Below are 16,815 nucleotides of genomic sequence, written 5' to 3' on the forward strand. Positions count from 1 at the left end.
ATGGCGCCTATGACCAAAAGAAATATGAACGTTCAAAATCACGATCAGTGACTTGAACTACATATGCATACATATTCACCTTTTGACATCCTCCATGTATTTAAACAATGTAAAAACTTATCTACAAATGTACTTCGCTTCGAAACACAATGCATGTCTAAACACCATCAGTAAAACTGCTACATAACAAACATGCAAGAAGTGCATATTGAACTTCAAACTCCTTTACTGAGATGCACATGTCAACCTAATTAAAACTTGCAAAGTGAGTGTCTGTCATTTTGTTTTGTGTGATACTGGTGATATTTTTAGTGGTGCGTGAGTTCAAACCCTGCACTTAGCATCCCTAGTATTGCCTTACGGAGTATTATTAGTGGTGAATGAGTTCAAACCCTGCGCTTAGCATCCCTAGAATTGCCTTACGAGAATGCTTACAAATCGACTCCCAGAGGTAGGCAGCACTCGAAGCGTGTTAAGAAAGCACGCATGGGAAGCTCTGAAGCACACTTAATGGCGAGTATTGCGCGAGTCCCCGCAGAATGGATGTACGTGCCTTCGATGCTCGTCTCCCCGAGGTCCCGACGTTTTCTGTGCTCCGTTTACGCAGGAGCTCTCTCGGTCTCGTCGCGCTGCTGTTGGAGCAGGCTGCTTGCGAGCAGAGTCTCGTCTTTGCGGTGCTCCTCCTCTCACCACAGCGATTTCAGCCAGACAGATGACGGCTTTTATTCCCCCGCCAGTTCAAAGGTATGCCATTCTCGGCCTGTCACACTGAAATTTCGACAAGGAATTTTCAGCACACAATAGCTTTCAAAGGCATGCCATTCTCGGCCTGTCACAACGGAATTTCATAGGTCCTTCTTAGATATTGAAGGAATGCCAATGCCAAACGTAGTTGTCAAGAAGCCCATTTCATAGGTCCTTCTTAGATATTGAAGGAATGCCAATGCCAAACGTAGTTGTCAAGAAGCCCATTTCATAAGGTCGGGCATTTCATAAATGTACAAAATACCTATTTTAAACTTTTAATCAAAGGCCTACCCTAAAATGTGTTTGAACTTTTGTAATCAACATTATCTTCGGATTCATTTGACAGTATAGAGCCATCTTTTCCTCACTAATAAAATAGTTGAAGTCCATGTTAAATTGTTAGGTTTAATAAATCCCTTCCTTAAGTACTTTGATTCGTTTTTCCACTCTTGATGCTGAGTCTCACTTGGCCCATAAGGGGGTTTGGGAATTATATGTGTATCTCTAATTAAATCTATGGGATGGTCAAGCACCATACTCAATTAGAACTTCGTTTAGCAGTTGAATTAACTGATTTTGGGCCCTATTTCACGAGAATAAAGACATTTTTAATCTATTTGTAAAGTAGATTTGTTTTTTCAAAAACATTTGTCAAACACCAGATCAAATATACCTTACATACCTTTTTATTTGTGCAATTAGAGGAGAGCTCGACACAATATGTTTACCTTGAATTACAATAGCTTTGCCTATCCTTTTCAAACTTATGAACTATGATCATAACTTCTTGTTAGTGATGGCTCTAAGCCTTAAGGGCCGTAACCACTCTTTGCCTAGTGCAACATTTGTCAGAAGTAGATGCAACAATGGAAGCATAAATAATGCTATAATAAATTGTTAAACATAAGGACAGAAGAGGAAAACACAAAAGGACACTGCAAGGAAGAGAATTTAAAAGAATGCTCGGGAAATGGAATCCATATACTAAACATGAGAATGATTCATACAACAGTGAGTCATTGACGTGTAGTACTGGCACTAGCTTCTCTCCACAAAACCTGTAGAAGGAGATGATGTGAAGTGTGGAGGGAGCGCTAGAATAAATAGGACAAAAATATACCATAAATAGCAGCAAGTTGGCTAGCATTTTATGTTGGTTGGTTGGTAATAAAAGTCCAAATACACATCATAGTGACCATAATAAAATACCTACAAATATCAGGCATGGCCTAGACTTGCAGATGAGTTGACCAGACTGCTAATGCCCTCTCTCTTCAGATCATGGATGATCTTATACATTACAATGATGCAATGCTAATAACTCATCATAGTCCATGCAACAAAGAAGTGCTAGACTAGAACCATGGATACTTGAGCAAGTGGGTGATCAAGCTACCACCAAGGTTTCTCGGAGAGAACCTGATGTCGATGTCAATTGTACTAGCTTCTAAAAAATAGAGAGGAGTCATAATGAATCTCTGTGTCCATCGACAATGTCTTGTAGTAGCGTACAAGACCATCTTATCAAAAATGCCTCTGAATATACGTGACCATGGATTCCCCACCTTTGGCCAAGACCACCAAAGTGTGCGCTCATATGAGCTTGGATGAGGAGCCAATCCCACTTTTTGTCAAGTAATAGTCCATCATGAACCTGGATGTCAATCCTAGCTCCAAGATTTGAACCTGCCAAACTTACGGTGATGCGTCAGGGATATTTCTCTCTAGAACCTGTGCACCTGTATACTTGTATAGATGAGGCTCACTTGCCTCATCTTACCACTCTTTCACACTCCCTTTGGCATTGGAGAGTCGCGGGGAAATGACCTCATCACTAGTACTAGAAAGTAGGAGGGGCTACCAAGCCCTTTTCATGAGCTAAAGAAGATGATTCTGTTCGTGCCTTGGTCGGAGGATTCGAGTCGGAGTTTCAGGAAGAGAATGACATAATGGAGGAGTCCGGATCTTGCTTGTTCTTTGTCTCCTTCTTCTTTCTCGAAGCCGCTAACTCTTTGCAATCCTTGTGCAAATGTCTCTTCTTTCCGCAGTGATAATATTGAGTCTTCGACTACTTTTTCCTATCACCACTCTCTGAAGTTGTAAAGACCTCATTGGAAGCACCGGTTTGCGATGGAAGCCTCCCTTGTAATTGCAAAGACATCTTATGCTCAAGTAGCATCGAGGACATCTATAGGTCTGAGTCTTCAAAGCATTGGCTACTTCATCAAACTCCGAAGGGAGCTTGTAGAGCATAGTCTCCACAAGGTGAGCTTGAGAAGGGCAAGTTGCATGTGTCGAAGCTGGTTCTATACTTGTGCAACACAAAATAAGAAAGATTGAATTGTATCCTTCGGCTCACACTTTATTTGTTGAAGCTAGCCATAAAGAGTGATGGCACATATAGGTGAAGCCCGGTACAACATTTGAAGCTTTGCGCTAATTGTGGGATTAGTCTTGCAAGTGGTAATTGTTGGAAGAACTTCTTTGGAGATGTAGCGAAGAAGAGCAGAATATACATAGGCATCATCAACATCCCATGTGAGTATAACCTGTTTATTGTTGTCCTTGTCAAAATCAAATGGAAGAGGATTAGGATGCTCAGGATGCTTACAAGCTCCTGATACAATGTACCTTAATCACAATGTCCCAGACACCTTTTTCTCTAGTTCCTATGTTGTCTTATTAGGCTTCTCCATTATTGGAGGCCTTGAGATAGCATTATGGATTCAGTGAGGAGGACGACACTCCACTTTCACCTTCACCTTCTTCTTCTACTGCGATTTGAGATTTCACTAACATGACAGAGGAGGACTTTCAAGAGTACTATTGCAACAAGTACGGTGATGTTTACACCCCTCCTACCAGTTTTGCTACCACATCCGGCCTGGTTGGTAAGGCTGGCCACCTCTCTGATCATGGAGGACATACAACATTTAGAACGTCTGGCGATCCATCTTCATTATCTCTGCCAAGTCCAATGTCAGGCTTGTACAATTCTTTTGTGTTGCATGAATCAAAACCCTCACCTGTTTCTTCTTTTGAGGTACAGGATCCGGATGGCTTTGCATATGTGAACTTCAATAGAGGGGCTCACAAAGCAGATGGAATTCAGGTACATCTACAGCTTCTGTTTCATTTGAGCATGTCATACACACTTCTCACTTCCCTCCCATCCCACCCTTTTATATATCACATCTCTCATCTTCTTTTCAAAACCTTGGATTACACTCCACATCTACACATACACCCTAGGGTTTGGATCTTCCATCTCCGCTCCTAGCACCTTCTTCTTCTCTACCCCATTCTCTACCTCTTTGCACCATGGTACTTCGTTAGGGGGAATGCCACTCTTTAACACAGTGCCTCTTTACCTTTTAGCAAATGGATACACCCATAGCTCCTGGGTCAACTGTGATGGGCATCCCCCTCACTATCCCCAGCTTCACATCTCACTTGACCACTCAAACGCAGGGGTTTCCATCCTCAGCTTATGGTGCATTTTCACACTCTCCTTGTGTTACACCTACGCAGGGATTCCCATCTTTTGCTCCCCGTGTTCCCATCCCACCTCCTTGGGTTTCTCATGTGGCTACCATGTCCATGTCTAATCAGCCCATCCCTACCTATGGATCCACCTTGCACACTATCCGGATGTATGGTGGGCACTCTAGGGCCCTTTCCCAAGTGTACTCTACTCCCCTATTCTACCCACACTACACTTTTTCACACTATCCATCTCCGAGCACTATCACTCTTGTTGCAACGGCCAAGAATGCCTTCACGGATAAGACACGTTTTAACGGGTCAAATTTCACAACTTGGTCTAATTTCATGCAACAAATGCTTGAATATTAGGGTCTTTGGAACCTTGTCATTGGTCTAGAGTCTATGCCAGACGACGCTTGACTAGCTCACCCTAACTACATCCGTCAATGAAGAGGCCGCAATGCCACAGCCAATGTTGAGCTGATGCAAGGATTGCTTATTGAGTTTCACTCTCAGTTACAATACTTTCCACTGGCGCGAGAGTGTTGGAGTCGCTTTCTCGACCGCTATGCTGCCCGTGATCGTACTCGGCGCATCAGTCTTGACTTTGAGCTTCAAGAGTTCTCTATTAAGGAAGGGGATGATTTGAAAGTCAAGCTGGCTGAATATAGGCGGTTACTTGCCGAGTTTGCCACTACTGGCTCTCCAAAGTTAGATGACGATCAGGTTACATTTTTCTTGAATAAGTTGTTCGAAAATTAGTTCAATTTGATTATGTGTAGTTTCACTCTCAGTTACAACACTTTCCACTGGCGCGAGAGTGTTGGAGTTGCCTTCTCGACCGCTATGCTGCTCGTGATCGTACTCGGCGCATCAATCTTGACTTTGAGCTTCAAGAGTTCTCTATTAAGGAAGGGGATGATCTGAAAGTCAAGCTGGCTGAATATAGGCGGTTACTTGCCGAGTTCGCCACTACTGGCTCTCCAAAGTTAGATGACGATCAGGTTACATTTTTCTTGAATAAGTTGTTCGAAAATTACTTCAATTTCATTCAACACATAATCTTCCAACCTTGATTGCCAACCTTCTACGAGTTTGAGTGCCAATTCTTGCGTTACGCGAGGCTGCATGATTAAGTCCACAAGAAATTCTCATCCCAGTCTTATTCAGAGCAGAGGGCGTGGTTGCCTCTTCTTCGGGCAAGAAAACCACCAGTGGCAAGAACTCGCAAGATGTGAAGGCAAGCCAATCAAAGGGTGACTCCTCTTTCTTAGATGGAACCAAAGAATCTAGACCTATCTAGCAACAACTCCCTAAGAAAAACTGATTTTGCACACACTGCCAGAGAGCAGGCCATGTGGACGAGGAGTGTCGCTCCAAGGCCCAAGGTCTTCCACTTAAAAAGCCTTAGTAGACTGCTGTGACTGCACAGTCCAGTGGGGCTACGCCTTCCGCTCCTGCTTCATCTGCTCCTTCAGCACTCGTTGCTGCTGCTGGACATGTGACTCAAGTATAGCCTCAGTAGTCCACATCTCTTTCTTTACCCTTGAGGGACTAGCTGATTGGTCTGCAGGTTCCGATTTCGTTGCACTTCGTGCATTCATCTCACCTTCCTCTCCTTGGCAGCACCCTACTACTAGACATATGCGATGGTGGCCACCTTCTTAGCCTAGCATGTCTCTAGGTCCTTTCGGATACCCTAGGTTAGTCTAGCATTCATTTTTGGCACTCTTAGAGTTGGGCCCATAGAATTCATAGTCCTCAGCTTTTCCATTCCTTTGTCTTCAACTGCATTTACTCACACATATCCACATTCATTGCATTTATTTTGACTTAGATTTTCTTTCTGTTATAACCTCTGTGTTTGTAGATTCTCATATCTTTTGCAGGGTTTTGTCTTTCAGTGTAGGGCTAACTTGCAGATTGCTTTGGTCCTACCTGGGCTAGAGACGTGGGGATGTGCATTGTTCCTTTCATGGTTTCATTCTCCTAGGAGTGCTTGCTCTTCTTTTAGCATGGCAGTTTTCCCTCACGAGGTGGATCGTGCAGCATCTCTCTCGACGCTATCATGGCGGTAACTTCTACCTTGCTCTTCATCCACTTCATACAGTTTTATCTTCTTTCATTTCTTATGGTTTCGGCACCATATGGAGACCGACATTCGGCTCCTCTTTCTTCTTCGGCATCTACATCCAAGTTGAGAGGGGATTCCTACCCTTCTTGGTATTCTACAGGCTTTAGCACTTTGTCTTCGACATCGGTTTCTTCCCCTTGTTGTACCTTATTCTTTGCATTGCATAATTTCATCATCTTTGTACTAGGGCGCTTGGGCAAGTGAACAATTTTCCCATGAGAGATACTGTCAAGTGACAGTTGCTGCATGAGCATTCTTCAGCATGTAGCATACTTTGCATCTCATTGTGCAGAGCACCACTTGAGCGGATCCTAAGCTGTTTCCATCGGCAGCTGTTGTTACCACACCACCATCCTCCTTCATCACATGGATACCTCATCACCTATTTTTCCTTGTCATCGACACCCTGAGTAGATGGGTAAGCTTGTTCTATTTTGTGATGTGTTGGGTGTACCCTCCTTGTTGCCGTCTTCTGGGTCACTATTACTCAATCAGCCGCATCCCATAAAATTTAACTCATTAAAAAGAAAAAAGTTCAATGTGGTTCCATTCGCTTTTGTAGGGCTTGGTAGGCCACTGGGCAGCCGATGTGCACCCTTTGTCTGATGTCCTGTTCTCTTTGGGGTGACTACTTGGATTCCCTTGGTACGATAACCATTGCCTCTGTGGTCTTGGTAGGCCACTAGGCAGCCGACGTGCACCCTTTGTTCGATGCCCTGGTTGCTTTGGGGTGGGACGCCTTGGGGTCAATAAACATCACAGTGGTTGGCCTAACCTTTTGGCTCAGTTTTGGGTCAAACAGGGGGTGTTGAGCCAAAACACACTTTTCAACAGATTAGCATGATTAAACAGCCCCAAAACACACTTAATGAATGAAAAACCCTAAAAAGGAGCGGTTCGAGAGAGTTTCAATGGTCTCCCAAAAACCGTAATTTTTGGGGTACCTTTCTACATCTATAAATAGATAGGCTGCCCCCATTCAGCCTCATTTGGTAATCAGCTTTGCTAAGCTTTGTATATGGCGGTAAAGGCACACCACGAGGCTTAGCATCGGCCATATTAAATCTGTCAAGTACCTTGCTGATGTACTTGTCTTGTGAGAGAAATAACAAGTGTTGCCCTCTATCTCTTTTACTACGCATGCCCAAAATGTGTTCAGTTGCCCCCAAATCTTTCATTGAGAAGGCTGAACTTAGATGCCTTTTAAGAGCATTTAAAGTACTCTTATACTTTCTTGCAATCAGCATGTCATCCACATATAAGACCAACACAATAAGGCTTCCATCATCAGCCTTTTTAGTGTATAAGTAGTGAACTGCACGACTACATTTAAATCCATGGCTGAGCATAAAACTATCAAACTTTTTATACCGCTGTCTAAGGGCTTGTTTCAGCCCATATAAGCTACATTTCAGCTTACAAACTAAATGCTCTTTCCCTAGAATAGCAAAACCTTCGTGCTGTTTCATATACAGCTCTTCATCTAGGTCACCATGAAGAAAAGCAGTCTTCACATCCATTTGATCCAACTCTAAATCCAAGGATGTGGTGAGAGCAAACAAAACACAGAGCGTAGTCATCTTCACCACCGATGAAAATACCTCCTGGAAGTCTATGCCTTCCTTCTGTGTATAGCCCTTAGCAACCAACCGTGCCTTGTACTTGGGATTTCCATCAATACATTTCACCTTGTAAACCCATTTATTAGGGATAGCTTTCCTATCCTTGGGCAAAGGTACAAGATCCCATGTGTTATTCACATACAGAGGCTTCATCTCTTCCTGCATAGCAAGTTTCCACCTTCTCTTGTTTTCACATGACTCTGCCTCCTAAATGTCAAAGGCTCACCTTCATCAGCCAATAAAATGCAATCCAAAGATGGCTGAAATCTTTGTGGCTGCCTTTTGATACGTGTAGATCTTCTTACCCAATGATTTGTATTGCTAGGCAATGGGCTTACATCCCAGGTATGTGCACAACATCACCTCGAGGTTGAATTTCAGCATTTTCTTGCTGTTGTAACTTGTTTTCAGCATGTTCTTCTTGTTGTCCTATTCCATCCTATGCATCTATTTACTGTCGATTATCTTTTGGTTGTAGCACAATATGTGGCTGCTCATTTTCAGCATCAAAAGGAACAGAATCTTTAGCTAATGGTTGTTGAATGGCTGGCTGTTCATGATGAAATTTGACCTTCTTTTTGTCAAGGTCATCATGTGTAGCATTTTTTAGCAAATTTACCTCATTAAATACTACGTCTCGACTTCGTACTATCTTCCTGTCCTGAGGAAGCCAAACTCTAAACCCATCCAACCCTCAAATTTGAAAGGCACTATATCTTTTCTTTTTGAAGGGCCAAAACGAACTTGTCCTTCTTAAAAGATAGGTAAAAATGAAGATTAATCTTCATAAATAAGTATATTTTTCAGGCACATTTCTTAAACGAAGGATTGTTTTTTGAAGCATACTTCATTTAGAATTCTCTCTACTATTTACAAAATTATGAATCCATGCCAAGTAAAAGCATTCCACAACATGTATTCAAAATTTAAAACATGTAGACAACCATATTGAAAGCAAACATATTTTTTGAAAAGTAGTTTGAAAGTAAAGTACATAGCCATATTCAGTTACCATGTTTTGAAGAGTCAAAAGTAAATAACCTATTTTAATTGAAAATAAAGATATTTCCATATAGCATGTTTGAAGAAAAGTTGGAGCAAACATCTATATTTAAGGAGTATGGAAGAAAACAACCAATCTAACATAATAAAGATAGAGCAAACTAGGTTTACAATTGGATTATATGTGCAATTAAACATTACAAAAAGTGAATTAATTATCAAAGATTACATTCAAGCAAAAACAGTTTTTAATTTCTTATACAATGAAAAATAAATGCTAAATAGGAACATCACACACTATGCAATTAAAAGCTAAAGCATGTAAAAGAGAGAGCAAGTATTATCCTTAGCATCATGGCACAAATGAGAATGCTACATTAGCTTACAAAAAGAGAGCAAGTATTGAGACCGAAATCTTCTTGAAGTTTCTTACAAATAGGACAAAAAAGAGAGTATAGATACATTTAATTTGATATAATAAGGCAGTTGCCAACGTGATGCAGAGCCTAGATGCCCAAAGAGCATGTGATGTAATTGCTCACGAGTCATTTTTTCAATATAGATCTATGAACTAAGGCCCAGACGATAAAAGGATAGGGGGTGATGTTAGATGTGCAACTCGGTTTCCTTCATCATCTCGACATTTGATACATTCAAGATTTGCAGGCAATAGAGATTTTTTTCATTTGCATTTAACTAGATATCCACAGTCCACTTAACTACTAGAAGTAAACACCTCATAATGCATTACACCAATAACTTCAGTGATGGCACAATAGAAGGTATAATATCCTTATGTACTAGGCACCCACTTCACCTTAGTGTGCAAGCACATAGGGAGGGAGGGCCAGACCTATGTTAGTATGTAGTATGAGTCACTCACAGTCATGACTATTGACCATTTAACCATTTCAATTCCGTAGGAAATACCTATAGGCTATATACAATATAGTATAGGCTATTACCAACGGCCTATGTAGCCTATCACGAGAGTTGCAAGGGCTAACGCAATGAGGGATAGTAGCCTATAGTAGGAAGAGCCTAGAGGCCTCTTGCAATAATGCAGGAAGTTAGCAAATGCAATGTCTCTTGAGTCCTACAATAATGCAAAAAGACAAACACAACATTACCAGTTACTAGTGGAGGCCCACAGGTAGAGGGACAAGGCATCTACCAATGGCTAGAGCACATGCCGTAGGGCATTTGGCAGTGCAAGTGCATAGGGAGAGAGGGCCGAGCTGTCGAGGCACGCGCTAGGTAGCTTCCCTACTCCACAGTGCACACCACAGTTAGTTGTTGAGGCACTCGCCAACGGCCTCAGGGAGAGAGGGCTGAGCCGCTAAGACACTTGTTAGCGGCCCACAGGGAGAGAGGGCCGAGCCGTCAAGGCACCCCCTAGAAGAGGCCCCAGGTGGGGAGAGAAGAAGAAGTGTGGACTCTGAAGAAGAGAAGGGGCATGCTGCACTGTGTAGGATGCCGGGTTTGGGGATTGAGAGAGAGAGAGAGAGAGAGAGAGAGAGAGAGATGGTCGAGGCTATAGCCTACTGTCTACAAGCTACAAGTGTTGGGGCCTTGAGCAATGGATGATAGGTATTACTAATTAGCCTATTAGGTAATAAAGAAGAGGGAGAAATTAGAATAAAGAGAGAGTCTAGTCTCTCGAGGACTAGAGAAACTAAATAAGAAAATGAAAATTTAGAAAAAATAAAAAAGAGAATCATAGCCTAGAGGGACTCCAGATGACCCTCAAATTTGAAGGTTGCAAACTTTTCAAAGGGAGTTTTTTATTTAAAATTATATTTAAAATTTTCAATTATATATCTTTACTGCAAAACAATTAATTGAATTTTATGTGAAGGGTTTCACTTAAGCCTATCCTTCTTTTGACAAGTGAAAATTTATTTAGCCTTTCTTTTGAAATGTGCAAATCTTTAAGCATTTCTATGGTGAAGGTTGATTTTTATTTTTAATTTTCTTTTGAAAGTTAATTAAACTTTAACACTTCTATTGTAGAAGGCTATTTCTATGAAAAACATTTGTTGCAACCTTCAAATTTGAGGGGTGAACCCATCTCTCCCTCATCTCCATATCCCACGAAGATACCCTCGATGGATTTCATGTCTAGTTTAGTCCTCTAATTTACAAAAACATGCACAAAGGCATCACAACCAAAGACATGCAAATGGTCACATGAAGCAGGTTTGCTAGACTAAACCTCTTTAGGAATGCCATTTTCCAATGCACGATCGAGAGAGCGATTGCATACACGAACTACAGTTTTAAGAGCTTTTTCCTAGAATTGTTGCATGAGATTAGTTGTGGATAGCATGTGAAACTAGCCTTCCTCCTCGGATAGGGTGGTAAATAACTTGATTAAGCACTATTTACAGCAATTAACAAATTCACAAAACAGAAATGCACACTTTACCATATAATCTTGGACATTGAACACCCTGTTAGCCCCAAAATTGGCGCTCCTTTTGGTATTTATTTAACTTAATTGAAGAAGAAGGTGATGTACAATGGGATTTTTCCAATCCCTTTTAGTATTCCAACTCCCCTTGTTGTCCAAAATGACCAGCAAGTCTTTAATTTGATTTGCCCCTTGATTCGGGTAGTCAATTGACCTTTACCTACTTTGATGGAGATGGAAAATGTCCCAAATTCATTGATTTGTTGATCTCTCAACCTGAATTTGATTGAAAATAGCTTCAACCCCTATTGAATCCAAGTCTTGGAGCTTCCAATTTTTGGCACGCTTCTCGAGGTTGTTGCTACATCTTAATTTCTACTGCAGATTAGGGTTTACAGTAGAGAAATGTGAAATTTCTCAGCCTCTGGTGATCTCAATGTTGTAATCTTCGGAGCAAGGCTGTAGAAAGGTTGGGAGATGAGAGAGAATGTTGAGGAGAGAGAAAATTCAGACTATCTTCACAAAGAACTAAAGAAGATGTGTCATTTACTGTTGCTGCCTTGTCTCAACAGCTTGTAGATGCAAAGAATTTAAGAAAATCAGTCATTTACTATTGCTGCCCTGTCTCAACAGCCTATAGATATTGTCACCTGCTGTTGATTGGTCTTCTCCTGCCCTTGTGGCTGCCTCAGAAGGTCTTCCAATGGTTGCAAATCAGACGAGTAGCATCTCCTTCCTCTCTCTTGCAAGCTGAATCCACTAAAAATGCCTCTCTCCAGTCTCTAAATACGTTTTTTAGTCTTGCATGGGCATTTTGGACAAGCGGCAACCTTTCTAAATGGTTTTTTCAGCATTATCCATAATTAAATATTAAATTTCAGTCTTTAAATATTGAAAATTAATCTAATAATTATTTTGGTGCCTTGAAAAATAATCTAACTAGCTAATAATTAAATTGGCTAGGCAACTTCCATTCCCGAGTGTCTATGCATTATCTTTGACCATTAGATTGGCCTTACGTATCATTAAACGCCACTTCCCTAGTGTCACCAAATTGACACTTATGGCCAAATGAATGACCTAGGCCAACAATTGGCACCAGATACCACCAAGTACTTGTGTGGCATAACTTATAGCAACTTTTGCCTTTGACATCCCATGATTTCCTCCGGTTTCGGACTTGTAAATTTACTCTAACCCCAATTACACCTCATATGTGTAAAATTTACTTAGCCATTTGATTAAAAATTAATCTACATGTTAAGTGAGGTTTCAAAAATACATGTCCTCATGATAGCATGCATCTAACTCTCTCACAAAGTATGTGCTTATATCTTTTAGCTACGCCATTTGATACAGGATTGTAAGGGACTGTCACCTCCCTCTTAATGCCATGCATCTCACAAAACTTTTTAGACTCATTAGAAACATACTCACTTCCATTGTCCGTTCTTATAGCTTTTAACTTCAGCCCTTTCTACGTGGTAACAAAGGCATGAAACCTTAAAGGCATCCAACACTTTCTTTTTGCTCTTTAACACATATACCCATGACTTTCTACAGAAATCATCAATAAAGGTGACAAAGTGCTCCCCCATGTGAATTAACAGGCATAGTGTACACATTAGAGTGTACTAAGTCAAGAGCATTAGACTTCTTGACGACACCAGAGTAATAAGGAGACTTCACTTGTTTTCCGTATATGCAATCATTACAAAAGTCGAGACCAGAGCCTTTCACATCAAATCTCCCTAAAGAGAAGAGAACTTGAAGGCCTTTCTAGCTCATATGGCCAAGTCTTTTATGCCAAAGTTCCATGTGTGAATGAAATTCAGCCACAGCCAAAAACTTGCTAGGTAATGCTTTACAATGCAAATAGTACAAAGTTCTCTTTTTGTTGCTTTAACAATCAGCATAGAGTCCATGTGGACCTTCCAAGATCCCCTACCAAAGGTAGTAAAATATCCTCTTGCATCAAGTTGCCCAACTATAGACTTTTCTTTATGCTAGGTACATATCTAACATCTTGTAAAATTAGCTCTTGGCCATTCTCAAGGGCCAAGTGAATGGTACCTACACCCTTTATTTCACACGCATAATTGTTGCCCAAATAAACCTTGCCTAGGCAACCTGCAGTGTATTCAAAAAATGACTCTAGAGAGGGAGTAACATGAAAAGAGGCACGGCTGTCCATTATCCATGATTGGGACAGCCCATCATGAGCTGAAAGTAAGGCATCAATCACCTCCTTTTTGGTGATATCACCTGTTGCTGCCATAACATCTACATCATTATATGAGGCTGCAACAAGTATCTCTCCAGTGTCAGAGAACTCTTCAATGACCACACTAGATGCAACATTTTCCTTTGTAACTTCTTTTGAGGGAGAGTTGTCATCATCTTTCTTGTCATCCTTCTTTTTCTTTCCTTGCTGTTTCTTCTTTCTTGTTCTTTCTTGTAGTATCGACAATCGGGCTTTTTATGCCCTTTATCCCCACATTGATAGCAAGTAACATCCTATTGTTTGCCCTTGCTTTTACTCCTACTTTTGCCTTTATTTTTTGCATTACCCCTCTTTTTTGACCTACCTCTAAGGTGATAGCTTGAACCACTGCTTTCTCCACTGGACTTTCTTCTGATCTCCTCATTGAGAATAGAGCCCCTAACACTATCAAAGGTTAAAGCAGGGTTGTTGCTTAGTGTTAGTGAAACAACCAAAGACTCCCAGCTATCAAGCAAAGTCATCAATAAGAAAATAGCCTTCAATTTATCATTGAAGGGTTGCAACCCTGAGTTCTACAACTGACTCAAAATCCTTGTGAAAGCACTCAAATGCTCGGATGTTGGCTTAGACTTATCCAATTCCATGTTTACAAGCTTGCGCATGAGATGCACTTGATTTACTGGAGTTGTATATTCATAAGTGTCCATCAACTTTTTCGATATAGCATAAGCCGTATCAAGACACTTAATGTCTTTAAGTACATCATCAGATACATCCATTTCAATATATACAATGGCTTTCTTGTTGAGTCTAGCCCAATTCTCATTTGTCATAGTTGCAGGTTTGATTTCCAAGAGAGCATCATCAGAGTCCTTGAGAAACAAAATGCCTTGCATCTTGTCCTTCCACAAGTCAAAACCAGTGCCATCAAACCTCTTGCTTTCAAGAAGGGATTTAGTGTCACTGTTGCTAGAAGAAGCATTAATGGCCATTGCTCAACACAAAGTGTCAAGTATCAATGCTGTATTTTATGACAATAAATATTAGACTGAATATTCAGCTAATTTCAGCCCAAAGTTTCCGGAGATAAGAGCAAGATTTGATCCAAGTTCATGTACAATAGTAGAAGGAATGACTTTCAACAATATAATTGAGATTTCATCATATAATCCATGCATATACCATTGCAAGGTGACTCCCACTTCAGCAATATCACCAAAAATAGATTTGCAACAAACCCAAATATGCAAATGATCACTAAGATTGCTGCACCATGAATATTCAGCAATACATCAACTCAATGGGAGCTGCCAAACATGTGTACTGTATACATATGTGCCCACAAGCACTTCTGATACACAAAAGACTCCAAAATTCTTTGCTATTTCTTCAAAATCTCACAAGTGGGAGATGATAAACTCAACTTTCACTGGTTGTAGCGCCGAGATTTCTTTAGCAATGTTCCCAATGTGCATTTTACACATCAATTTTGCCAAGATTCACACATTTCAGCAAAAGCCCCAAAATTTCACTGACCAATCTGTCCCAATTGCATTAATATGTGTTTTTGAGAGCATAAAACGGTCAAATTTAGCAAAATTTTGCAGAAGCCCCAAATTTCTCGAGTCCAAATGTGCCCCAATGTCAGTAAATTCGGCTCAACTGAGAAAAATTTCATTGATACATGAAAAGCCCCAAAAATTTTAAGACCAATGTGCACAATTTCTACAATTTTGGGGTCCAATGCAACTGTCATGCATGACAACGTCAAATCTGGGAAAACCCCCAAATTTTTGGGCATCAAAATGCACAAATGTGGCAATTGTGCTTATGCATGTGAATCCTCGTCAGCGAGAAGGGGAATAGATTACATGAATTAATAATAAAAAAGAAAAATGACGAAAAACGGACGACTAGCAAACAGATTCCATTGACCTTTTTTCTCTTGTGTGATGTCCGCCAGCCATTGTCCGCTCACGCCGTCTCCAGATCACGCCATTGCTCACGCCATCGCCACGCCTAGTGGTCTTGGTTAAAACAAATGTTGCCAATTGGCTTGTCGTGCCACTCCCGAATTGTCGCCTAACCTATTGCGCCACTTCAGTCAGGCTAACTGCCTGTCGATTTCTGTATGGTCATGACAGTTGCCGATGGGTTGTCACCTGGTCAAGTCGAATACTTGCTCATGCTTGACTAGTTGAAAGGTAAGTTGCCTGACTCCTTCGTGTGCACATATAGAATTGACTCGCATTGTCCTTCGGAGGCACCCATACTCTTTCCGTAGCTCTAATAGCAATTTGTTGGGATGAGTGTACAATGAAGTGCAAGATAAAAGTAGAGCAGGAGTAGTGCTGAGAGTGAGAGTGAGAGAATCCCAAGATGAGTGAGAGTGAGAGTAAGAGAATCCCAAGTTGAGTGTACTAGTTGAGTGATGGTACACAAAGAATAAAGTGTATTTATATGTTAGGATACAAATAAGGGTGTGTTCACACCCGTAAGTTTATACACACAAAGATTAAGGGACTTTACACCCAACAAGCTTTGTGCTAGTGTGAAGTTTTGCTCTCAGCTGAGAAATTACAGCAATATGTCTTCATATAGTGAGATGGACTCAAGTAGTGATGATGTCTCTCAGTATGAACATTGTCAAAAGATGACGTGCCAACGAGACAGTAGGGTTTGCGGGGAGGAACACGGAGTGAACTCGGCAAACATGGAGAAGAGAAGAGAAGAGAGAAGAAACTTGGATGAATGGAAGGAAGTTTTGAATCATGGAGTGAATGTGATACAAGGGAACAAAGGTGTTGTAGCACAAGGAAGATGATGAAGACAGCCACGAACCATGAACTGCAATGTCCTCTTGAAGGGGTGTGAGGGTAGTGGAGAGGCTGGAGAGAAGAGGTGACGGACTGAATGAAGCAGCCCTGAAGAATGAGTGAGAGAGTGGTCTATAAATAAGCATAGTCGGTCTAGGATGGTGTCCCTTTTTGGGGCTGCAAGCCCTAAACCCAAAACGCAGAAACACAAAAACACAAACTGCGAGTGAAGGGTTTCTCAACACCTTCTCTCAAGCCCAAAAAGGGGGAACAAGAGAAGAGTGAGGTGGAGATGCAATGCTACATGCTAAAGAATGCTCATGCAACAGGTGCTACTTGGACAGTGTCCCTTGTGGGAAAATTGTTCACTT

At 41.1% G+C, this 16,815-nt stretch overlaps 1 protein-coding gene across 2 annotated transcripts in view; it reads left to right on the plus strand.

The window, feature by feature from the left end:
* Positions 1-486: 486 nt before the first annotated feature.
* LOC148016304 (Tetrapyrrole (Corrin/Porphyrin) Methylase) overlaps positions 487-16,815 on the plus strand; it is a 39,268-nt gene continuing 22,939 nt past the window's right edge. The window contains exon 1 of one of the 2 annotated variants that reach the window (XM_087664418.1): positions 487-744. In XM_087664418.1, coding sequence (XP_087520544.1) covers positions 487-744 — 258 coding nt within the window. The remainder of the gene's footprint in view (positions 745-16,815) is intronic. The other variant, XM_087664419.1, reaches the window with a different exon arrangement.

This window comes from Lygodium microphyllum, chromosome 23 (genome assembly GCF_053477565.2).
Source record: "Lygodium microphyllum isolate KBCC chromosome 23, Lygodium_microphyllum_v1.1.10, whole genome shotgun sequence".
Lineage (NCBI taxonomy): Eukaryota > Viridiplantae > Streptophyta > Polypodiopsida > Schizaeales > Lygodiaceae > Lygodium > Lygodium microphyllum.